The following is a 26,870-nucleotide window of genomic DNA, read 5'->3' as shown; positions in this document are numbered from 1 at the left end:
CAACAGAAAATTAACATTTTGTTCCTTGAACGAAAATGACAGATAAATGGCCATTTAAATTCTAACTGACATAAGTACTGCGACAATTAGATATATTGTCGAAGATAACAAATAGGGAAGTAATTAACAATTTTCAATGTCAGTGATATCGCCATTTTATCATTTTCTATGAATCATTGTCTTCCTGACACGTGTTCCAATCGTAGTTATTTGCATTATAAATATAAATGAACAAACCTAAGTGAACGAATAGATATGTAGTTTCGACACTTTTGTCTTTACTTTTCACTGCTTTCAAAAAAATACAAGTCTTATTTTAATGATTAGATTTCCTACCCGTAAAGAATTTTTAAGAGATAAAATAATTTCGAAAAACCATTGTAATTGATAACTCAATTATCAAAATAATGTTGCATATTAACGTGGCAGTTGTCACTTTATTAATAAGTCAAATGCAATTTCAATTTCAGTAAGTTTCATTGTTAGCACACTCCCTCTACGACACGATCAAATTAATAGTTGAAGAGGATTACGGAATGTCGGGAATTTCTATTTAGCAGCATCGAACCAGGCATCGAATGTTTAATTTCAGTAGCTTCCCGATAGCGTTATTTCCATATTAAATGTTTCTCGAGAATATTTCTACATTTTGTTGAGCAATATTTTTCATTACAAATTTTTACGCAATGTTTCTATTTAAATAAAAATATAATAAAGATTTTATTATAAGCATTTACAACTAGTAGTTATTTTTGGAGATGTTTTTGTTGGCGGTCGTAAATACATATGTAGACTAAGAAATCTGATTGAAATATAATGGTTGCATCGTCATTATCTACGATATCTGCTGATCCAATGATGGTCCAACCACGGATATTCGAATCGCAATCACAGTTAAAGCACGTACTGTAGAAATTTAATGCATATTGCTTTTACATAGAATACAATATGTAGCTATTCGCAAACATTTTACTACTAAACTAAGTGTATTATCCGTATAACTGTATTATCGTAAAACGACACAGGAAAAGTTACTATTAATAACAGATGACAATTAATATTTAATTTGTATTTAATTTAATTTTTTACTTTTTATTTCATTTCTCTTTGCTGATTATGGCTTGAAGGAAGTCGAAACGTTCAAAATCATTGTAAAGTAATGTAATGGATACTTGAATATATGTACAAAAATTATGCAATGATTACCGCGGATATATATGTATATATATACATATATATATATATATATACCCTCACCTGTTATTTTTAAATATCATACATTTTTTTATTCGTATTTTATAAAACAAGCTATACATAATAAAAACCGCCAAATTAATTGTATTGGTAATGATTGGCAATATAAATAATACGACAAATATCTATCACAAAATGTATTGTATATCTATATATTCAGAAAAATTAATTAAGAAATGACAAATTCAATAATGTTACTCTGTAATTACTTGAGCTTAAAAAGGCAGACACACACACATTATTTGTGTATGTGATTGTGTGCAATATGATGTATTGTTCATGCAAAATCATGCAAGTAATTTAGACGTATTGCTGAACGCACAATAAATCAATCTATTTCCAATCGGATCGTATCATTTCGAGAGCGTAATCGTATCGAGCGTGTTATCGTCGACTACTATCACGGCGCGTTCATTCTCGTGTTCCATGTCAGCACATCGAGTGATTTGAGAACAATATCAACGATGCATTCGTCCCGAACCAATGAGAACGGATACAGAGTTGCGTGTACGCGAATTTGCATAACTCGGTTCGTTTCGGACGTGTGGTGCATGGGTAGCTCGATGGTTGGCGTTGTCATGCGATTTCACGTAGCGTTATCATGCAGGTCCTTTTTTCAGAAAACGGAACAAAAAAATGACTCGCAATGATAAAAAAAAGTATAAACGTTTTATACATGATCATGTATAAATTTATTTGTAAAACAGCTACATGCTTGCATACTTTTGCATTAGGTTTTCAATAGTTATTGGAATCAGATAGACAAAAATTAAAATTTATGAAGAATCGAAAGTACACTGAGAGAAAAGATTTTGTTATAAGAACAAATCAAGGGAAAGCAAATGTGATATTTGTTAAAAAAACAATCGATTTGTTACGATTGCAAATTAATTCGTCAATGTTGTATCGCTAGCAAATAAGAGGCTCATATATATATAAAAGTCGTAGACGGTTGCAGGGTCTCAAATCGTAAGAAATTGATTAATCCTAGTCAAGTATTCTTCCTATATTTGACTGTGCTGGTCGGTTTCCTACAACTTAAGACTCCACGATCATCTACGAATTCTATGTAAACGAGCTAAAGTCTATCCAAAAGATAGATTAGATTCTATATAGTTTGTTTCTATTACTAATAATTGGTTGGTATAGCAGACTAGCAGCAATCACAACAACATAATTTGTTGTTACATATTTACCGATCACCGGTTAAAGGTACTGGTGGCTTGCTAAATTAACAAAATCCTTTCTCTCAGTGTACATTTATACAAACTAGCTATGACGGAGAGAATTTTTTCTTAAATTTTACCTTGAAAATATGATAGTCGTGGGACAACATTATATTTCCAAAAATTTTAATGTAAATCTCTCTCATTCATTAATAAAATTACAATAAAGTTATACAAAATAAGTTTGATTAATTTTACTAAAGTACATGGTAAAAATCTTTAAAATATTGTATTGTGTCACAACTACCATATTTTCGGAGTAAATTTTAAAACGAAATTCTCTCCGTATATTTATTTTAAATACAAAATGATCGGTAGCGACATTATTCAAAAACAGCTCGATGCAACTCGATTCATATTTTACCAGTGACATAAAAACGCATTACGGGCTAGTAGATTAAACTTTTCTCATCAAGCACGCGGCGACGACTACTTCCGACGTAACAAGCACCCCTTCGACCACTCGGTTGATGAAGTACAATAAAGTTTGCTCGCGCTTACGGACAACTTCGGCGACTGTATTTCCACGGTGACTTTTTCAATCCTCTTTCGCGGATTTTCCACGGATTGCCAGTTGCAATCTCACCGATTTTCTCATAAGCAATTCTTTCTATTATAGAGTTTATCTAAAAGACACTTCCAATAATGAAAAAAAAAGTGATAGTAGGTACTAAAATATATTCCAACCTTCTAAAATATTGAAGCAAACATTAAAAGAAACTTTAAGCTCTTATGTAATTCAAATAATATCAATATAATTAATTCTTGAAACTAAGTAACATTACGGTTAAAAACCATCTTATTACAATGTAATCTTTTCATAGAAGCATAAAACTCGAATGACTCTTCGATGCAGATATAAGAAACAAAAAACGACGAAAGGAAGTAAGAGTTAAGATAAAAATTGCTTATTATTACTACTGAAATGCTACAAGGTCTGATATTCAATTTCCTAGTAATTTAGATATCAAACTTCCTGATGCATGTTCATAAACGACGCATTACGCTTACAAAAGTCTAATCAATAATATAATTAATATGATAGCAATAGTATATATAGTTCTTACAGCAATAACGAGCGACAGAAAATATTCGTTTCTTATTGCGTTTCTGAGCCAGCAGTTGTCTTGGCATATATTAGGTAAATATACATACTGTTTTTAAAAACGTAACACTCCAATTGATATATTAATCCGAATTATATTGTAATATATTAATATACCTATTACAATTTCGCTCTATTTCTTATAGTTAGTTCAGAGAAAGAACGAGGAAATACACGAATTCCTTAAGATGGCTTCTTTGAAATACGTCGTAAGTTTTATTCAGTAATTGCTGTTTAACTATTACAATTTCTGCAAGTTTATAAAATCAAAGTCTCTGTTGAAAAAGTTCTTGAACTCTATCTTTATAATTTTTTAGGGCTTACTCTTATCATGATTTATTCTCGTCCTCTTTCAAATAATTTCTTTCCCATTTGTATTTGATACAAATCCTAATCAACTAAAATACAAAGTATTTTAAAGAACATTTTTGGCAAAACTGAAATTATAAATAATTCCTAAAATATTTTAGGTAAAGGCAAAGTTCAGAAATATTTTAAATAAATTTCATACAACTTATTTGAAAAATTTCAGGTCGTATTTTCCTTATTAATGATGATGCTGGCGCATTGTTATGCTAAACATGAGCATGAACATGGTAACACGTTTTTGCATTTAACAATATTTAATAGTTATATATTTACAATAAGAAGTGCGTTAATTACACTATTTGACATAAATCGATTTTTTTCGAATACATCGGAATAAGGCTAGTCATTTTTTCTTATTTTTTGGATGATGAATACAAATCCGTTCATTGAATTACTTGATCATGTCACAATTTTGAGAAATTTGCAATTAAAATTGCAAAAAGAGCTATTTTTAAAAGTCTAATACTGTTACTTTGACAACTCCGAAGCTTCGAAAAAAAATTAAAATCTTCAAAGTTCACTTCGAACTGTCAAAATTTAAGGTGCATTTGAAGTTTTAAAAAATATATTTGTGTGAATAAAAAATAATAGGTATAAAAATATACTCGCAATACGTATATATTCATAAATATATGTATTTGTATGTGTTTTTTCATGAAAATATATTCGTTACTATTAATTACATTAATTTAATAGTTGTATAACTTTTATTCTTCAAAGCTTTGAAGATTAAAGTATCGAAGTATTGAAATTTCGAAGTTCTTCGAGACTTCAATCTTTAAAAATTTTGTATTGTTTAACATATGGCTCATAACAAACAAATCATTAATAATTGCCTACAGGCTCTGCCTCTATATCGCGTTAAGATTGTGATCATTGTGTAAAGGTTTCAATATTTTCTATTTCTTTATTTTATTATTTTTTCATTCTGCTTTTTAATTATATTTTTTAATTTTAAGTTTTTTTGAACATATTAAACATTACAATCGTGACTTTTAAATATTTTTTGTAACAAATGTTTATAATTCGATGGTAGGTACCATAGAACTCAGGTACCCTAATGACGTACCTAGACTAATAATTAATTACTTATTATATAAGCTTAATGGATCGAATTTTTTCTCATTTAATAGTTGTTTGTGGCATTTATAATGATCATAAACAAAAATATTGTTTTTTGAAAATCCTGGACGGGACAAAAAACAACTTTATTGACTTTCCTTTTTTCTCAAAATTATGATGTGATTTGAAAACCGGATTAGTATTGACCATCCAAAAACTTTAGAAAATGATTAACCTCGTTTTAGTTTTTTTTTTCTGTCAAACACTGTTAATAATACTGTACATATGTGTAATTTGTTTTATAATAGAGAATCATCCTGAACAGCCTTCATCAGATAATGCCGAACCGATAGCTCCATCATCTGATGACGAAATTAACAGTAAAACTGATGAGCCTCAAATTGAACCTAAAATACTTTATGCATCAAAAATACTAAATGCATATAAAATAAAAAAATAAAACAAATTTCCAAGCATCGATGAATGTTTATTGGAATGCTTCTTCTATAACTTGGACTCGGAACCTAATTCAGAAAACGTTACTTTTTACGTCTAATTTTCCTTTAATGTAATCTTACATGTATTAAAATATTCTGCTGCACTAATCAAATTATAAAATATGGAAATGTCTATGCACTTACGATTAAATTATGCTTGAGAATTTTACTAATTGTAAGTAATGTAAAAGACAGACTATGTAAAAATTAAATAAAAAATTGATCGGTATAATATTGTTTTTAGTTTTATTTTATTCTACACACACACGTATAAAACTATTATAATAAAATTATAATTACTTTAATGAGACACATATTATCAAAAGATATACATTTACTGTAGTAAAAGAGACACATATTATCAAAAGACATACATTTACTGTAGTAAAAGTAAAAATCTAAAAATAATTCTACGTCCGCGCCGGCTATAAAAATTTCTAAAAAATACTGTTATATTCACTATTTATTCTTTAGATCAAGACTACAAAATATTTTTTTAGTTACCTTTTCATAACAACCAAATTTGTTATCAATTTGCTCAGAAATAAGACATTTACTTTAAAAAAGTTGTAGAATTTTCTACGCAAATTTACGTATTTCTTTGTAGACGTGTGCTCATATAAAAGAGTGTATACTTAAGACGAAAGTTACTTCTTATCATTATTGCAAGGACTCATAATTTGCTAGTAATTTAGATATCGAATATTCTGCAGTTACATACTTTACAATACGTTTACGTAAGATAATGATATAATTAATATAATAGCAATTGTGTGTACAGTGTCTCATTTTAATTAGTCAATTTTCTCCAAAATTATTGATAATACAAAAAGAAAGATGAAAATGAAACGATTTCGAGGAAATATTTTGATCTCCTTTTTTTTCTAGATAAAAGCTTCAAAAACCTATAAAAATCACCTCTATTTTTAAAAATAGTATTGTCCATTTTTCGAACATCGATTGTAGCTCATCTCAAAACAAATACAATGATCATAGACAAAATCACTCAAGTTTCAGCTGGATATGGAAAAATTCATCAACTGCAGGGTAAAACAAAATTCATCTTCTCTATACGAATGTGTTCTCGCGGATATTAGCTAAAAATTTTGAAAAAAATTTACTATCGGTGCTACATAAGAACTCAAAATTATCGTTTTTTGTTCTTTGATGTTATTTTTGTCGAAATTGATAGCCAAATTTGGAAAATAAATTTGTGCTCAGCAGGCAAAAATATATTCAAAAACAATTAAAATGCTAAAACAAATTTTTTGCAGGCTAGCTCTGTTGTAATCTTATTTCAAACTTAACATCAGACAATCATCTGTAATTGTAGATAGTAATAATTGCAGTGGCCATACAAAATAGTCACCGCCAAACGATAAGCGACTGGTTAAATAGTGGTTAAATGTAGGCAATTAACCACAATGATGACAAAGATAAGTGCAATTTATTCGCTGATAGTACGAACGCGTGTCCAATTAAGGCCGCAGCATAGACTTTTGCATAACGCATAACGCATAGTGCATAAGCGAATCAACTAATCAGAATCTTTCCTTTCCTCCCATTCCATGGAAAAGAAGAATTTCGATTAATTCCCTTATGCACTATGCATTATGCGTTATGCAAGAGTCTGTGTTGCGGCCTTTACTAGCCCCAATAATGATCGGCATAGCGCTTTACCATTCCGCATGGAATATTTTATGTAACATTAAGTCATAACTCAAGATGTGAGTCACAATGGCAAATTATATAATTTTAGGCAAATACTCCAAATATATATTTGAAAGCGTGGTACTCAATGTTATAAAACAAAATATTCTACCATGTAGAAAATATTCTACATGGTAGGTGGTACACCTTGCGTAATGCTAATGTCGGCGGTACTGTAACTTTCAAGCCTTATAACTCGCAAAGTACTGAATGAAAATGAACTTAACTATAGTGTTTTGGAAAGCTCTTGAGAAAAGCTATAAGAATATGTAATGAAAAAGGGGGGAGGGATTCCATTTAAAAAATTCATGTTGAGCTTGACTTGATCTTGACAACGTCATCCTAGGTCAAATAACTACTATCGTTGAATGAGTCTTTTTAAGCCTTACAACTTTTGTAAGAAATATTTTTTTCTAAAATGCATCGTTTATGAGATATTTGGGTATATCCCTACCCTGTATAAATGTTCTATAAATAAGTATGCATACTCATAATGCTATAATATCTTATATATTGTTGCAAATTATAATTTTTTTTCTACAGTCTTTTTTTTAGAAGACATTGTTCCGGAATTCGATCGGATATCCGACTCAAAAAACTGCCTTCCCAGATATCCAACCGGTTACCGGATATCCGATGTTACATTCTTTTCGGATATCCGATAATTTTATGATCGGGTGCATGCCTAACAATATTTCTTTTAAAACAACTCGATAAATCGTATATAATATATGGCAATACATATAACTAATAAAAATTATTAAATATAATTTATAAACTTATTTAAGTTGATTATGTTCTCTGATATTCCCCTTACATAATTTCAATAATTTAATGAACTGAGAGTTATCCTCCAGCTTTTGTTGGGATATTATTATCATGCACAACAATGCAACAATGTATTATAGCGTATCTTGGGAAATATGCATGTAAAATAACAGTTTTCAATAAAATGCATATTTTACACATTAACACGGATTACTAATCTGCTTGTTAGTGGTTGTATAAATTCTAACACACGGAGCAATATGTTAATTCATAAATCATTTAATTTCTATAGTTGTTATAAATTACCATTAAATAAATGGTACATTAAATAAAGATGTTTTCACACATTCATCTTAAAATTAATTACATTTTTTAGGGATAAGTCTATTCTGTTAGAATTGGATCTTATTAATAAAAAGTAAAATATTAGATGCCAAACAAGATATATGTTTAACTATTTATAATATAATCTAAATTTAATAAGATAGCTATAAATGGAAGAATATATATTCTTCAAACATATTTAGTTTAAATTTATGCAATATTTTAAGACGATCGTTTAAAATAGAAAAATTCGGTTCTTATTTACTTATGAAAGTCGTTTTTATTTATTATAAATGTTATTTCCGCCTTTATGGCCAACATGAATTTGACCACAATTGTTGCCACTTCGGCAGATTCAGCCACTTGAATTAAATAACATTTTGAGATTTTTATTTATTTATATTTGTAATAAAAATAAACTTGTTTTCTATAAGAAATTTAATACTTCAAAATATCAAAATTCAAAAATCGTTATTTACGACATACTATGAAAAACTATTGCAAAACCTATAACGAGTTAGATTGTAGAATCTATGATGACCCAACTATTACTGAAGTAGGTACCCTTGTAACGGATCCAATACAGCTACGGACTTCACAACCAAAATGATTATAATCGTAGTACTTGATACGAGTACGATGACAGTATGGATAAAATTGATGCGACCACAACAGTCGCAGATGAAACAAGTTTTACAATGGCTATACAATTTTCTAAAATATCTAATCACGTCATTATGTCCGAGATTTCAAACGACAGAGTAACGTTGAAATTCTAGATTGACCGAAATGATTATCATAACAATAGTGCCGAAAATCTGTGTAGAATAACAGGACAATTAAAGTACACAATATTTAACATGAAACTGTTGCCTATACTTTCGTCCATTCTTTCAAAGATTTCAAAATTGATATTAAATCAAAAAGAAAAACAACAATCAATAAATGTATAGAGATATATTCATCAGATATTTTTAACGATAAAAAAAATTAGATTTTCTTTATCTATCCTTAAATTTCCTACGCACATTATATAATTATTTAATCACACATGTACACTGAGAAAAAAAAGTTGCTGTTTCAAGAAAATATTAGTTGATTCAACTAAATATAACGGTCACGGACTGTCAAGAAAATATTTGTTAATTCAAACAAATAATATGTTTTAAATTACAAGATTTTGTTAATCTAAATATAAAAATATTTGAACTCTAAATAATCATTACGAACTAAACGCATTTAGTCAAGTTAACAACTTTTTTTTCTCAGTGTACACACAGAAGAATGTGTACTTAGTTATCGCTGTTGCAGTGACTCTGTATATAATTTTCTAGTAATTTAGATATCGAATATTCTGCATTTACTTATTTTATGTTATTTTTACGTAAAATGTAGATAATAACATGAGTATATATAGTTCTTGCAAGCGAGTACCATACAATAGTAAGTATCACTCTTTACACTTCAGAGCTACCTTCTTACAATCCTCTTAGAACATATTGGGTAAATACTTTTAAAAATATGTTATACAAATCGTTTACGCGTAAATGTTTAATACATATTAATGTATTACAATTTTGCTCTATTTCTCATAGTTTTTATTAGAACATCAAGGAAGAAGACACTGAAAGAAATCCGTAACAATGGTTTCCTTAAAATACGTAAGTTTTATTCAGTAATAGTTATTTAACTATTGCTTGCAATTTTTGCACGTTAATAACATCGAGGTCAATTGAAAAAGTTTTTGAATATTATGTTTATAATTTTTTGGAGTTTCCTTACAACTTATTTTTGTCTCCTTCGAAATATTCTCTTTTTTAGTCGATATCTCTCTCCTAATCAATCAAGAAGAAGAGAATTTCGAAGAGCATTTTTTCGACAAGGTTAATTAAATTATAAATACGCCCCAGAAAATTATAAAGGCTAAATTCTCAAAAACTTTTTAAACAAGATCACATCTTTGAAATAAATATGATGTGTGTTAAAAATTTCAGGTCGTATTTTCCTTACTAATGATGATGCTAGTGCACCATTATGCTGAATCTATGGAAGTTTTAAGGCAGTCTAACGTACAAAGAGGTATGCCTCTACGATATCTATTAAATATACGTCTACGGAGTGTCCCGAAATTCGAGGGAAACGTTATTGCAGCATGAAATTTCATGAACAATTAAGTAACAAAAGTATATAAGTCACTTTTTCCGCAAAGCAGTTTTTTTAAGTATAAATGTTTAAAGTTTGACTAATCATAAATGTCATATGGACAGATGACTTTTTAACCAACGCTAATGATTAGTCAAACTTTAAACGTTTATACATAAAAAGACTGCTTAACGGAAAAAATGGCTTATATTTTTATTATCTAATTTTTCACAAAGTTTCGCGTTACAATATTATCCTCTAATTTCAGGACATCCTGCAGTATACTTACAATAGGAAGTACATCAATTACTAATATTGATTTATTTTGCAATTGAAAAAAAACCAATGAATAATGTTCCAATTGAAACAGATTCATCAGATAAAGAACGAAGTTATTCATCAGAGTCAAGTGAAGAAGAAGAACATGAACAAGAAAATGAAGACAGGAATCAAGTACCAGAACAACGTTGTGGATCAGGTAATGCAGGTGGTGCAGGTGGTACAGGTGGTGCAGGTGGTACAGATGGTACAGATGGTACAGGTGGTGCAGGATCAAATATGTTATACAGGAACTGGAAGTAACCGAAAGGCTACTAATTCAGAGTGATCAAATAGACACCATACTGCATCAACTGGTACAATACAAGAACTAGAAGAAGAGAACACCCGCCTTTCCAAATGACAACTAAAGAAATATATAAGTCTTTGATGAATAATTATTAGAAAGCTTATTCTAATTTGGACTATAAATTAACTAAGAAAACATTACTTTTGTTTCTCTAATCTAGTTCTTTAATCAAATCCTATAAATATCAAAATAAGCACTAATCTTTCACTATAAAATATGATCATTTCTACGCACTTATAATTATATAATAAAAAAAAATTAATAACCAAATAACGGCCTAATTGTAAAAATAAAATAAAAGATTAAGCAGCAAAATATTTTTCTCAATTTTATTTCGTTTTACATAATAAAACTATTATGATTAATTCATCTAAATATGAGAAACGCCATTTGACGGTTAAAGTTAGATGTTGAGCTAATACATATACGTATTCTTTGAATAAATTTATCTCAGAAATATGATTGCACGCCATTATTATCGGACTTTCAACGCATCTGCCTGAAACATTAATCATCCCTCACAAGTTTAATCTCAAAAATCTTATTATTATTATAATTAAATTATAAACTGTAGATAAAAAAAAATGCTCAAAAATTATATAATCATTAATATATGTATATTTAATATTAAAGCAGATAATGCAGAACTGCGAAAAAATCAACATTACTGAGATTAGTCCAAGCGTATTTTTCAAGATGTCTCTAAGTTTGGTATTTCAAATTTATCTCAATGATGTATTCTTCGCGTGCAATGATAATACAATACATTATCCAGTCCGGAAAAAAAATTAGTGGTATCATCACTTCATAAAATAGTGCAAATACAGCATTCGAATATGCTAACAGGTCCAATATTATGGTCATATATCAGTACAATAAAAATTATTAAAAAATAACAATTCTAAAAAGGATCAATGTTATATTAATTTGTAAAATATACAGTACGCTGTAAACTATTTTAAACTCAATTATTCAAGAAACTCTAAGTAATTTCAAAAGAAATCAGTCATACATTGTTATTTATTTTACTATTATTAGTATCACATGATGGTATGCTCTTTCTGTTTTGACATAAACAACTTACAATCTGATCGGTTTTTACAGAATTTATACTTGTTGCACAAACTTGTATTTTTGTATGCGAAGAGTCATCTCAGAAATAGTAATCTGTGCGCTTCTGAAATATTGATAAACATATTGTCATAATTTTCGCGGCCATAAGAACTAAATACAAAATACGAGCGTGCAGACGATGATGCGCTGGTACTATTATATAACACGGCTATTATATAACATCTTGCCTTCATCTGAACGTGATTAAAAATAGAGATTAAAGGACAAGAATGCGTAAAATGTCACAGAATAAATGCGCATTGGGCTAGCAAGATGGAAAAAAATCCTCCGATATTCGCGCGAATGCCTGGTCCCTTTAGGCGAGAGAGTAATTGGGTAATTGGTATGGCGTTGAGGCAATTTCCGACGATTACCGGAGGAGGTGGACAGGTATCATCGCGCAATAGAGACTTCGGCATCAATGGTGATACAATGGAATGCGAAATAGAGGTCGTTGACTGGCCGAGTCAAACTCTATTAGCGCTCCTAAGATGTATTATATATGTTAAAACAATAGTTCTTGACCACTCAAATATTATTCGTTTGCCAATTCTATGGTGCATAATAAATATAACTAGAAATTTTATTGTTTCTTTAACATTAGCTCGTTTTTAATCAATTTTAATATAATTTATAGTAAGATGTTAAACTTATCGAGAATTGTACGAGAAAATGTTAACTTCTTAATAAACATTTTTCTTTTTAACGCTAGAAAAAAAATTTTCCTTTAGGAGCACTATATTTTAATTTACCGTGGACGTATCATATATTTATATATAAACGAGCTGTAGGAAGAGGCAACAAGCAAAAAGTTTCGTTTCAAAAGTGCAATGCGTTTATTGTTATTATATGTATAACGTTATATTATATGAAATTTTGTTATGTACACATATGTAAGAAATATATATAATAATGAGAAATATGCTGAATGACAAAAATCATGATGGAGATTGTAATCGAGATTGTGTGTGTCTAAGAGATCATTATCGAAGGTCTTTAGTTCATGTTGCCAGGTGACATGAATTACCAGTGTTCAGAACACGGTGAATTAGGTAATATCATTCATGCATATCCACCGTGTTCTGTAGCGATACTATCGAATGGGTCAGCGATCAGAGTTGGACCTGCGATAGATTCAACGAGAGCAGCTGAATATACAGTAGGATTAACAATCTTTGCTCCATATGGACTTATATAAAAAGTATAAAGAATATAATTTCTTTATTTGAAATACAACAAAATAAGGGACATGCGTATTTTTTTTAAACATAAATGTAATGATTCTTTAAACAAAGCTTCTTATATATTTAAATTGGCAAATTCGGAATAAGCAAATAATTATATTGATCCATTTCTGTGGTTATGTATAAAATAATATATTTTTTGGAGAAAACGCTAGTTTTATCAGTAATATACAGACGGTTCTAGCATCCTCTTAAATTTGCAAAATATCGGTTATTATTTTTTCTACTTAGTTAATAGTTTATTTTTTTTTTATCGAAAATGTATTACGGAAAAAGGATTTATCGTGAATAAATTTCAGAAGCTGGCTGCATTCGGATTGGACGTACACACGCTTCATAAGCTTTATTCTATTTCCCTTCCTCATATAATGAGCGATAAAGATACAACAAAGCTTACGGCGCGTCGAACCAAACGCAGCCAAAGTTTAAAGTTACAATAAATTTTTTTTAGTGATATATTTTCAATATAAAAAATTAGTAATTAATAATATTTTGAAAATATATTTGAGAAGTAATAAGAGTAATTTCTGTATACATATACCTGCATACTAAGATTTTGTCTAAATATTAAGTAAAATTGCATTTTTTAAATGTTGTCATGTTTATTCTGTAACCAGTTGAGAAATGGACAGAATGATTTTCATGAATGGATAAGATACGAATAAATATGGTAAAATTTTAATTTTATTTTAGTAACTGTAACCAGTAAGACATACTTATTTGTCATAAAATAATGAAAGCAATTTTAGTACATAATTTTTAATAACATTTAAAAAAACTTGACAAATAAAATGAAATATTAAAAGCTAAATAAGACACATGTTAAATTATTTATAATCTAGAATTAAATAAGATAGCTATATAAATGGAAGAATATTTTCTAAATGTTTCGTGTAAATTTATGCAATAACTTAGGATGATTAAATGAGACAGAACAATTTGATTATTTGTAAGAGTCGTCTATATATTTATTACGAATGTGTACCTTTGTCACCAGATGAATTTGACCATAATTCCATTAACAATCGTAACTGCTGGTGCGATGATCGCTCTCGCAGACTCATCCACAATACGTGAAGTTACAATTAATAACATTTTGAGGTTACTATATTTATTCATATTAGCAACAAAAATAATTTCTATAAAAAATTCGAATTACTTTAAAGTAATTAAAAAGTCATTATATGTAACAAGAATCACAACTGTTGCAAAATCTGTAACAAATCAGTTACGATCGCGGAATTTGTAGGTGACTCAGTCACTGCTGCTGAAGTAAGTCCAATCAGTTATGGGTCCTGCAATGGACCCAACTATTGCAGTTACGGAAATTACAAGTCGATTACAATCGCAGAACTCGATGCACGTCCGACGGCGGCGACAGAGGGTAAAATTGATGCAACCGCAGGTACAACAGGTTTTGTAACAGCCGTTGTCTGAAATATCCAGCATATTTGCGCCATTACGTCCGAGATTTCAACCAACAGAGTGAGATTAAAATTCTGAACTAATCGAGATGACTATCATTATATAACGATGACAAGAATCTATGTAGTATACGAGGATAATTAGAATATTTAACATGATATTTAATATAAAATTATTTTCTTTGTTTTCATCTTTTCTTCAGAAATTTAGAATTGATTTTACTAAATAAAAAAAAAGAAACAACAACCAATACACAGAAAGATTTATAAGATTAGATACACAAAAATATTCTAATCGACGATAAATAAAATTAGATTTTTTGATATCTATTTTCCTTGATTTTCTATGTAAATTGTATAATTATTTTATCACACACCAGACGAATCCACACTCAGAACAAAAATTGCTTGTCATCACTATTACAGTAACTCACATATATAATCTTCTAGTAATTTAAATATCGAATTCTATATTTATATAGTCTACACTGTTAAATTTTATAGGGTCAAATTAACTTAATGTGAGCCGCCACTGCTTCTACTCAATAATATCGTTATTTTTTTACTAAAACAATGGTTTGACACTATACAGTATCAATTTAACATTATATAGTGTCAAATTTAATTATCATTTTAGTAAAAAATAATGATATATTTAGTAGGAGCAGTGGCGACTCACATTAGGTTAAATTTGACATATAGATTTAACAATGTATACTAAAAAAAAAATTGTTCAACGAACTAAACACATTTAGTCGTTTGCAGTTTTGTATAATGCAATAAATTTTATTCAATCGAATTTAACCGCAGTCTGCTCAACAAACTGTTCAATGTTGGTTAACGGAAATGATTCAACCATTTGATTTATCATTTGAATAATCTTATATTATTTTTGCACGCACACGTGTTTTGTTATATAATAGATGATATTGATTAAAAGTTGACAAGATCAAAACATGTATTATTTCGTTTCCATGCAATCTCTTCAAATATTAATAATATTAAACAGTCAGCAGAGGCATAAAATTAAAAATAGTTACAGTAGGAGGTATAAGTAACGTTAACAATGACTCGCGATCACAAGCGTGCGATTAGCACAACATAAGTGTATTAGGTTACCGTTCTAGGGATTAGTAGGTTCAAATCTTGGCGGCGATGCGATGCGTTTTTCAATAAATAATTGTAGTTAATAAGATAAGAATATAGGTATGCAGAACCAGTAAATAATAAATTGATCTAGAAAAATAAAAGTAAAAATAACAAAAAAAATTATTTTTTGGTTAAAGTATAACGATTTAATCAAATAAATTTGTTAGTTTTCGACAAGACTTTTTGTTACATTAACTATAATGACTTTCAAGTGAAACAAATATTTTGTCAAACTAAGGCGTCTTCACAACTCAATATACTTGAATGAGCAAAAAAGATAGTTTATTCAACTTAAATTATTGAGATAATCAAAATTTTACTTCAATAAAAGGATATTGTGTCACATCAAATAAATACAAAGTTCGATCTACTGCCTATTTTGTCACAACGGCTATTATGTTTAGTCAAATAAAATATACATGAATTTCACGATCATATTGTGTATACAAATTTCAACTGTAAAGAAGTTGAGCGTAAACAATATGTGATTATTTTAAATATAAATTTGTTTTATTAAATTTTTTGTTTGACATATACATCCTTTTGTTGTTTCAATTAATGCTATTTAATGGATCATTAAAATAAATTCCTATTCAATTAAATATATTCTAAAATCAAATAAACATTTTGTCTGCAATAACTCAATTTAGTTAAACCAAATTTAAAAACATCATAGTAAATGAGTAAAATATTTTGCTCTTATTACATTGATATTTATTTGCACGTATTCGACCGCAATATTTTGTTGAAATAATTTTTTTTTCTTTGAACTAATTTTTTTTCAATGTATATTATGCTTATGCAAGATAATGATATAATTGGTTCATTAACGCTAGTATATATAGTGCTTGTAAGCGAATAACATACAATGGTAAATATTCGTTTCTCTTTACGTTCTTAAGCTAGCAGTCTTCTCAGCATATACTTATTAAATAAATATTTTTAAACATAAAACGTTTAATATATGATCGTATAACGCATACTTACATATCGCAATTTTGTTCCATTTCTTACGGTTTGCATCAGAAAATAAAAAAGGCACTGAAAGAATCCTTTACGATGGCTTCCTTCAAATATATCGTAAGTTTTATTCAGTAATTATTGTTTAACTATTATAGTTTTTAACGTAATTTTTAACGTAATTTTTAACGTTTTTCTCGCTAATAACGTCGCGAGATCTATTTAAAAAGTTCCTGAAATTTACTTTTTATAATTTTCTATACTTCTGTTGCAATATATAACTGTCTCTTTTGAAATATATGCTTTCTTAATATTTTATTAATATTTGATATACCTCTTCCAATTAATCGAGAAGAAGAGTATTTCGAAGAGCATTTTCAACAAAAGGTTGAATAAGTTGTAAAATTATAAAGTTTAAATTTAAAAAGTTTTTGATAGCCCTCATACTTCGAATTAACTACGATCTGTGTTAAACATTTCAGATTGCATTTTCTTTATTAATGATGATGCTAGTGCATCATTGTGCTAAATCTATGACAGTTCTGAGATCAGATAAGAGAGCGACAGAAAGTATGTCTCTATGTTACAAAATTTAATAAATATGTATACATTTACACTAAAAAATGCACCAATTATTAATATTAATTTATTTTTTAGATATATTCAATAAAAGATTAATAGAAGATATTAACGAAGAAGAAAGATTATTAACAGGAATTATTAGTTCAGTATGGGACAGTATCCCAAACGCTGAAGACTTTCTAGGACAAAGTTCTGAAAAATCATCAGATCAAGAAGAATCAGAAAACTCAAACAATCTTGAAAATCTAGAAGATTTAGAAAAACAAAACAATATAAACGAATCTGGAAATCCAGAAGAATCAGGATCAAACAATTCTGAAGACCAAGAAGGATCAGAAAACTCAAACAATCTTGAAACTTTAGAAGAACAAAACAATACAAACGAGTCTGGAAATTCAGAAGAATCAGGATCAAACAATTTTGAAGAACAAGAAGGATCTGAAGATCAAGAAAAATCAGAAAACTCAAACAATCTTGAAACTTTAGAAGAACAAAACAATACAAACGAGTCTGGAAATCCAGAAGAAGGATCAAACAATTCTGAAGATTTATCAGGAATATTTGAAATATTAGAAGGACCATAAAAATCAAAGAAACCAGAAGGACAAGATAGAGAATCAGAAGAAGGAAATCTTGAGGGAACTTCGTAATCTAGCTGTGCAATATAGAAATGCATAAATTCTTCAATATTAAGGTATAATTATTGAAAAGCTTATTCTAATTTGAAATACAAAACTAACTAAGAAGACGTTAGTTTCTGCTTCTGAACTCTCTCTAATCTTCCTTCTATAAAATCCTATAAATATTAAAATAAACATTTTCTATAAAGTAATCAAATATTTATGTGTACTTATGATTAAATAATATTTGAGAGTTTTAATTGCTAATAAAAGTGTAAAAATACAAGCTTAATCAGCAAAGTATTACTGTTTTCAATTTTATTTCGCTTTAGGTAATAAAAGTATAATGATTAAATTATAACTATATACATAAAATGTATGTCAAAAATGCTCAAAATTTATAGAGAGAGAGAGAGAGAGAGAGAGAGAGAGAGAGAGAGCCATTAATGTAGTTTAATATTAAAACATATAATGTAGAACTGCAAAGAAATTAACAGTACTAAGATTTATCAAAGCGTACCTTTCAAAACGCTTCTAAGTTTAATTTTTCGGATTTATCTCATGTTTCTATTTCTTTCTGTAATGAATTATCCGTGCAACAATAATATAATACATTGTCCAATCTGGGCAAAAAATTAATGGCACTGTCACTTTAATACGAAACAGCAAACATAGCATTTGACTATACATATCAGAGAGTCCAACATTACGATCATAAATCAATACGAAAAAAATAATTAAAAATAACATTGCCTTCTAGAAGGATCAATTTATTATTTATTTCTAAAACCCACAATTACTTTTAATTTTTACAACTACACTGTAAGCTTTTTAAAATCAATTAAAAAGCTAAATGGTCTCAAAAGGAATTAGTACATCAACAAAATATTCTTATCAATTTTTTGAGTATTAACATGCAGCACACAATTAAATCATGTGTCCTGCACATTTCTTTTCTTCAAAAAAGGGGAGTATCAAGAAATTAGTTATAATATTTACAATTTTTTTGAATACACAACTTTACAAATACTTTCTAAGATGTTACAAGTGCATACAAGAAGAACTTACTAATTTTTTGTCTATTAATTATTAAAGTAGTGAAAATTAACCCGGGACACGAATAACACATAATAAAATAAAGAACCGGAAAATCAGAATTAATGTGTACTAAGAATTATCGCATGTTTGATCACATACCTTTTCTATTTTATATATAACAGCATATTCCGGAGAAGATTTCAATCTGGTCTGCTTTTTAAGAATTTATACTTGTTGCAAAACTTTGTTTCTATAAGCGTACAGTCGTCTTCGAAATAGTAATACGTGTGTGAAAGCGTGAATGTTGCCATTATTTTCACAGCCACAAAAACTCAATACAAAATACGAGCGTGCAGACGATGTATTGATATTGTTATGATACGGCGTCTCGCATTTATCTGACCGTGATTAAAAATGGAGATTAAAAAACCAGTATGCGTAAAATATCCTAGCATAACTACGCATTGAGCTAGCAAGGCGAAAAAGGAAATACTTCGATATCTGCGCAAATGCCTATGTCCTTTACGAAATAAAATACGCGACTGATTGGTATGACGTTGAGACAATTTCTGAAAATTACTAAAGGAGGTGGATGAGTATCATCGTGCAATAGAAACCTTGGCATTAATGGTGATACAATGGACTGCGAAACAGAAGTCGTTAACTGGCCGCGCCAAACTCTATTAGTTCCTAAATAGATGTTATACATGTCAGAACAATGGCTCCTGACCATTCAAATTTTATTTGTTTGCCAATATTGCGTAGCATAATAAATTTTCAAAACAATTGGAAATTGTATCGTTTCTTTAACATCAGCTTATTTGTAATTAATATTAATATTATTTATTGTAAGATATAAAACAAGAATGTACGAGAAAATATTATTCCTTAATAATCTTTTTAATGTTAAAAGAAAATTTTCCTTAGGAAAATTACACACTAAATTTTGATTTACTGTAGACATATATATTTACATATAAACCAGCTATAAGAAATGCATAGGAAAGGCAACAAACAAAAAAATTTCGTTCCAGGAGTGCCATGCATTTATTATTATTAAATGTAACGTTATATACGAAACTTTGTTATGTACACATATAAGAAATATAGTGATGGATAATATACCGAATGACGAAGATCGTGATCGAGATTGTGTGTCAAAGAGATCAATTGCAGAGGTCCTTAGTTCATGTTACCAGATGACGTGAATTACCAGTGTCCAGGTGCATATCCACGAACGATATTACCTAATCCACTGTGTCCAGCAGAGATGCTACCGGATGGGCCAGTGATCAGAGCTGGAGCTGCGATAGGTCCAGCGAGAGCCGCTGGACCTGCAGCAGGACCAGCAAGTACAGCTCCATATGAACCTATATAAGAAATATAAAAAATTGTAACTTATTCATTTGAAATACATACAAAATAAGGGATATGCGCATTTTTAATATTCTAAACATAAATATAATGATTCATTAAATAAAAGTTTCTTATATATTTAAATTGGCAAATTCGGAATAAGCAAATAATTATTTTGATCCATTTCTGTGGTTGTGATTGAAATAATATATCTTTTAAAGAGACAAAAATAAATTTTATTGTTAAAATAATTATTTAAAATATATTTGAATAGTTTGAAGTTAAAGGAAACCCAGATTAAATCTCTTATTGTTATAACGAAATATTTTTGAGTCAAGAAATTACAAAACAAATTTTTTTAAAAGAAATTACAAATTAAAAAATTTTTTCAAAAACTGAATTCTCTAGAACGTGTATCAAATAAACAAAAATTCTACTATTTTTGTATACTACACACATACAAGTAAATTTGGTCTAAATCAGGCTTGTCCAATTTGAGCTCCAAGCGAACACGTAAGCTATCGACGCAAAAAAATTCAATGTAAGCTGACAGGGACTGTAAAGTATTGATAAGCGTCGCTCAGACGCGTATCAACACTTTACAATCTTTGAAATCTTATCTATATTGATTTTGAAAATTAGACAGGCACGATCTAAATTAAATATTAAATAAAACTGTATTTCTAAAATATTTTTCTATAAGTTGAAAGACGATTATAATCATTTTTATGTGTGTACAAAATGCGAATAAATATAAAATTTTTATTTTAATTTAATAAATATAATCAGTGAAATAACGTATTTGCCATAAAATAGTAATTTTAGTACATAATTTTTAGAAACTTCTACAGAATTTCGACAAATGTAATATACCTGTAATGAGAAACAAAAAATAAAACAAAACACAAGTTAAAACTATTTATAACATAATCTAAATTTAATAAGGTTTCTGTAAATGAAAGAATGTTGTCTAAATTTTTAGCTCAAATTTAAGCAATATTTTGCGATAATCGTTTGGGACAGAAAAATGTAATTCTTATTTGTAAAAATAATTATATATTTATTATTTGTAATTGTATCGCCACACAAATTTTACTATAATTTCACCAACAATCGTAGCTGCTGGAACAATCATCGCTCCCGCAAATTTAGTGAGGCAGGAGCAATAATATATTGAGATTTTTAATTATTCATATTGGCAATAAAAAGTAACTTCTATGTCTTAAAAAAAATACTTCGAATTACTTGAGGTTCAAAAGCCATTATCTGCATCGCAATTGTTGTAAAGCCTGTAATAAATCAGATTACGGTCGCGAAATCTGTAAATGGCTCAATCACTACTGATAAAGCACGTCCAATCACAGTTGTGGAACTTGCAGATCCAGCTATGGAATTCACAAATAAACTAAGTAAAGTTGCAAAACTTAATGTTAGTCCGACGACGACGACAGAGAATAAAATTGACATAATCACAATAGCTATAGATGTAAATAGAGGTTCTGAAACGGCTACATAGTTTCCTAAAATATGCAGCACAATTACGCCATTATGTCTGAGATTACAACAGACAGATTGACTTTGAAGTTCTGGACTGATCGAGATGACTATCATTACAACGGTGACGAAATTTTGTGTAGTGTTAGAGAGTTAGTACATGTAATATTTCAAACAAAACTGTTGCCCATATGTTTGTCCATTCTTTAAAGATTTCAGAATTGATAACAATGAATCAGAAAGAAAAACGACAACTAATATATAGATATATTTATAGTTGTACTGCGGAATTTTTTTCGGAGAAGGTTTTTTATCAACCCAGGGGTGTACCATGCGCCAACCGGATTGAGCACTAAAAAAAGGAGGAAATTTTGCTATTACTAAAAAGAATGCCGTTGCACCATTTTGTGATGTTTACAATTTTTAACGTTAATGAATTCATGACAAACATGAATTCCATTTGGATATTTTTACAGCTTTAATGTCTCCTTGTGTCTCATTTTGAAGAGGAAAAATGTTACGTTTTGTACATCATGCAACTTTTACCTATTTTTTTAAAGACATTTTTTTAAAAGAAGGACAGTTAGGTACTACAAGCAAAGTATATAATTCTTTAATATTGTTATTGTATGCTCGAACTTACAGAAGTATTAAAAATTACTTATATGGTCTTATGACGAGAAGAAAAAAATACTTTATGTAACATCAAAAAATTCACACAAATTCAAAAACTTTTTGGATATAGCCCTCGTACTTCGAAATAGCTACGATCTGTGTTAAAAATTTCAGGTCGTATTTTCCTTACTAATGATGATGCTAGCGCATCATTATACTGAATCTATGACAGTTCCAAGAATAAATAAGCAAGCAACAGGAAGTATGTTATGATATCTAATAAATATGTATATATTTACAATGAAAAATGCATCAATCATTAATATTGATTTACTTTGCAGATACATTCAATAAAAAATCAGTACAAAGAGGATATGAAAAAGGAGTATCCAATGGAAATGGAGGAATTGAACAAGAGGATGAAGAAGACTATGAAGAAGATCATGAACGAGGATATCTTGAAGAAATAGTCTCTTCGATCTCTTTTCAAAAACTTAAGAAAAAGGCAAAACAATTTCTTAACAAACTTATAAATACTATAATTGACGTAACAAATAAAGAAGTATATGCTAACGGAAAAATACATGGGAACACGATTTACTTGGGCAAAAGGAAATAAGGATCGCGATTGGAGTAAAATAATCTTTACGGACGAAACATCTTTTTGGGCACGTTCTATCGTTCAACGATCCTTGTTTATACCACCACCAATAAACTTATCCATCGAATCGTTAAACACACGGTAAAGATGCACGCTTGGGGCTGCTTTTCAGAGTAAGGATTTAGCTACTTTTATTTATTTATAGACAAGTTGTACGCAGAAAAAATGTTAAAAATAATATACCATTTATCTGTAAAATCTATAATACGCTGTCAACTATTTTAAACTTAATTAAAAAATACTAAATGATATCAAAAGGAATCAGTCTTTCAACGACGTATCGTTATTAATTTTGCTATTATTAATGCCACATGTTTGTTCGTATACTTTTATATTTTGCCAAACGACAGTGCTTACAAAGGTTTGGTCATTTTTTTTAAATTTATACTTATTGCATCAAACTGTGTTTCTGTTAGCTTAGAGTCGTTTTGGAAATGATAATACACGCATGGATTCATCATAATTTTCGCCGTCACAAGAACCAAATAAAAAATATGAACGTGCAGACAGTAACTATTAAAATCATATAATACGCACTACTACCATATACATCAAACTTATATTTTAAAATTCTTTAAAATTTTTCAAAATAAAACCTTTTAACAATAAATAATGAATATCTTACGTCTCAAAGCTCACTAGTGTTTATTATTGATAATAACAATTCAATGGCTTACCATAAGCTGGCCATCCCAAGGCTGGTGCCGCATAGCCAAGAGCTGAGCCGACAATCGCCGTGTGTCCAGGAATGCTACCCGAAACGACCGACGGTCCAGATACAGCACCAGTAACAATAGCACCACCATCAACCGCTCCAGATATACGCGCGGGTCCAACTATTGGACCAGCGAGTGCAGACGGTCCATTAATAGGACCTGCAAGAACTGCAGGCCCTAAAATTGGTCCAGCTAACGTGGCACCATGACCCAAGAAACCTGACGGTGCCGCGGTTACTACCGACAGAATCGCTACGAAAAGAATAGCGACCAGGGCACACATGACGAAAAAGGGAATAATTAATTGGTAGGTACAATATTGAGAAAATTTGCCTCGATGGCTGAGGTGGATGTGGCTACCATCAACCGGTGTCCACTACGCTTTTATAGAGGCATCCCGTTCGAGGGTCCCAAAGGGGCCCCTTCCATGTTATCTCCCCGAAGGGGCCCCAATGCTCCCGCCAACCCTACGGGCGGGGCACAGGACACGCCAAACATTCTCCGCAAGCTGAGATGACGTTTCGTCGATTTATCAGCATTAAGTCACAGTGTTAGTGACACCAGAGTGCACCTTGCGTCTCACCTCGCCGCAAGTCAAGCTATGCGGCTCGAGGGTCGCGCTGCTCCATTTCAACACATCCGTTTATGGTCTCGTGCGTTATGTTTGCCTCGATCTGTTCGCGCAATCGGTAGTAGCAACAACAATAGATCGGATCGATATCTTGGTACAATATTTACTTTTAGTACGCTAAAGAGGTACAATCATAAGTGTGATTGACATACCTTGTGCTAAAGCGAATAACAGAATTTATTTGGACAACGATCCGCATTGATTTCTAAAGACTTTATTATTTCATGTCTTCTATCTGCTTTCTTTTAAAAGCGCATACCATGAATGATAAAAAAAGAACTACATAAAAAAGATTATCAACGACAGAAAATATAGATATTGGTTATCGTGCAACATCATCACGTATTTCGTACGTTTCTGTTTAGAAGCAGAAAAAGATAAGATGGCTACTCATCATGAGCCAGTCATCTGTGACCTTGAGACTAAATACGATTCGCGTATTTTATGCGTGTCCTCTTCCTGTTTTCACTCAGTAGGCAGATACGTGTCTGTCGCCATTAGAACGATTACCTTGCGTATTGTATTGTGCATTCGTCTAGGCGAGGCACAATTGCATTGCCCACGCGTCATCCGGGCTTTGCAGATTGTCGCCAGGAATGAGGGCTCTTCTATTGTTGTCAAATACGAGTGTGCGTGCCCGGGCGCGACGATATTATCAGGTTTCGCGGCAGATTGCAGACGTGGTGCTAGGAAACGTTTTACAGAGCCATTATCGAACGTCATACACAGCCTCGAACGCAAAGATGACTGTTGATCGAGCAATACGGAAATTCTTTCACCACTTTTTCCATCGTCATTCCGTCTACAGAATGGTAAATTCAAAAGAACTGCATCCGATGTGTTTGAAAAACAATAAATGCAAAGTTTATTAACTTGGACATTCCGTCAATTTCCTCCATTGTGATTTCTTTCTCTCAAGGAAACGGAAAATGCATTGTATGCACTATGTTATGACGTAGATCAGCGATCCTCAAAGTTTCTCGATTAAGAATCATTTTTGCGAGTAGAATTTGGCGAGACTCCAGCGACGTATTTTTCTGGAACCGTTTTAATTAAACGAGACATCTAATCTTCAATAAATTGTAAACAATTTATTTTTTATTCTATTTGTTAGTATATTTTAATTATATTAAATTTATAATTTGGATAATTTTTATAATTCATTGTATTATTATTAATATTCCTGTAGAGTTTCTGTAAATTAATTCCATAAAGCATACGTTACTGTGCTTAACAACTTGTATTATTAGTTCTTTATTTTAGTTATCAAAGCATGTCCAAAATGGGAGCGGCCGAATAAATTTTTGGCTACACATGTTTGTCGCTGATAACCTCTGTAACTGGTTTATAATTACAAAACACGAAATGTAACATAAAGGGATGATCAAAGTTGCTTAGCTTGCATATCGCGTGCATTAATCGATTATTGTTCAGCTAATGGTTCGGATGAGTGGTCGGTTACAATGTTACACATTTTCATCATGGTGATCACTGGTATCGCGGTATATTTAGCTGTGTACATCATCAATCACCGAGCACTGTCAAGTGAGTTCTACTTCAAGCATTGTAGAATGTGATGGCCTATCGTTTATTGTGAAAGTTTTCAATGTGCGCGTGACTCAGATTGATCGTTCGTGAGATCAAATTACTCGTCTGCCAAACGCAATAGATCGCTCTGTTCTGTCCTATCAGAGCGCTACTTTTTCTCCTTTTTTTCATCTACGAATATAATATTTTATACTTACAGATTTATTTTATTTACAATCTAGTATTTTGATTAAATAATAGAATTCCTATATTCGATCAAAGCGGATCTTAGTGCTTAAATATATATATTTCTGTGTGAATTCGTATCATATCCGATTCTGCAATCTGCGCGTCGAAATCTTTTTCAGTCTTAAAACGCGATCATGAGCAGAACCAGAATAGTAATATTAATTATTAAATTGATCAACAATTTAATAATTTTTGATGCAAATAAGCATCTTTATAGGAATACAAATAATTAGATGTTAATGAGAATTTCAAAACTACAAATTACGAAAAAGTTTCTAATATCGTGACTTTACTTTGCAGTGGTATACATATAGATATTCTATTTTATCATCTCAACAATATCAGCAGCGATTATTTTAACGTCGTTACATGTCGACTATTTTTCATTTCAGGCTTCTCCGTACAA

General features: G+C 30.0%; 2 protein-coding genes across 2 annotated transcripts; one reads left to right on the top strand and one right to left on the bottom strand.

Annotated features, from left to right (window-relative positions):
* Positions 1–9,745: 9,745 nt before the first annotated feature.
* Positions 9,746–11,063, top strand: LOC108768472 (S-antigen protein-like). The gene is made up of 4 exons (XM_018518915.1): positions 9,746–9,818; positions 9,911–9,976; positions 10,310–10,394; positions 10,828–11,063. The coding sequence occupies exons 2-4, from the start codon at positions 9,959–9,961 to the stop codon at positions 11,037–11,039; spliced, it is 315 nt and encodes a 104-aa protein (XP_018374417.1). The 5' UTR covers positions 9,746–9,818; positions 9,911–9,958; the 3' UTR covers positions 11,040–11,063.
* Positions 11,064–20,244: 9,181 nt separating this feature from the next.
* On the bottom strand, positions 20,245–24,417 carry LOC108768471 (tetra-peptide repeat homeobox protein 1-like). The gene is made up of 2 exons (XM_018518914.1): positions 24,019–24,417; positions 20,245–20,585 (listed from the first exon to the last, which is right to left on the bottom strand). Exons 1-2 carry the CDS (start codon positions 24,338–24,340, stop codon positions 20,425–20,427), a joined length of 483 nt encoding a protein of 160 aa, XP_018374416.1. The 5' UTR covers positions 24,341–24,417; the 3' UTR covers positions 20,245–20,424.
* Between the last annotated feature and the right edge of the window lie 2,453 nt (positions 24,418–26,870).

The sequence above is a fragment of the Trachymyrmex cornetzi genome, unplaced genomic scaffold (genome assembly GCF_001594075.2).
Source record: "Trachymyrmex cornetzi isolate Tcor2-1 unplaced genomic scaffold, Tcor1.1 scaffold797, whole genome shotgun sequence".
Classification (NCBI taxonomy): Eukaryota; Metazoa; Arthropoda; class Insecta; order Hymenoptera; family Formicidae; genus Trachymyrmex; species Trachymyrmex cornetzi.
This window is presented reverse-complemented; position numbering and strand designations above follow the sequence as displayed.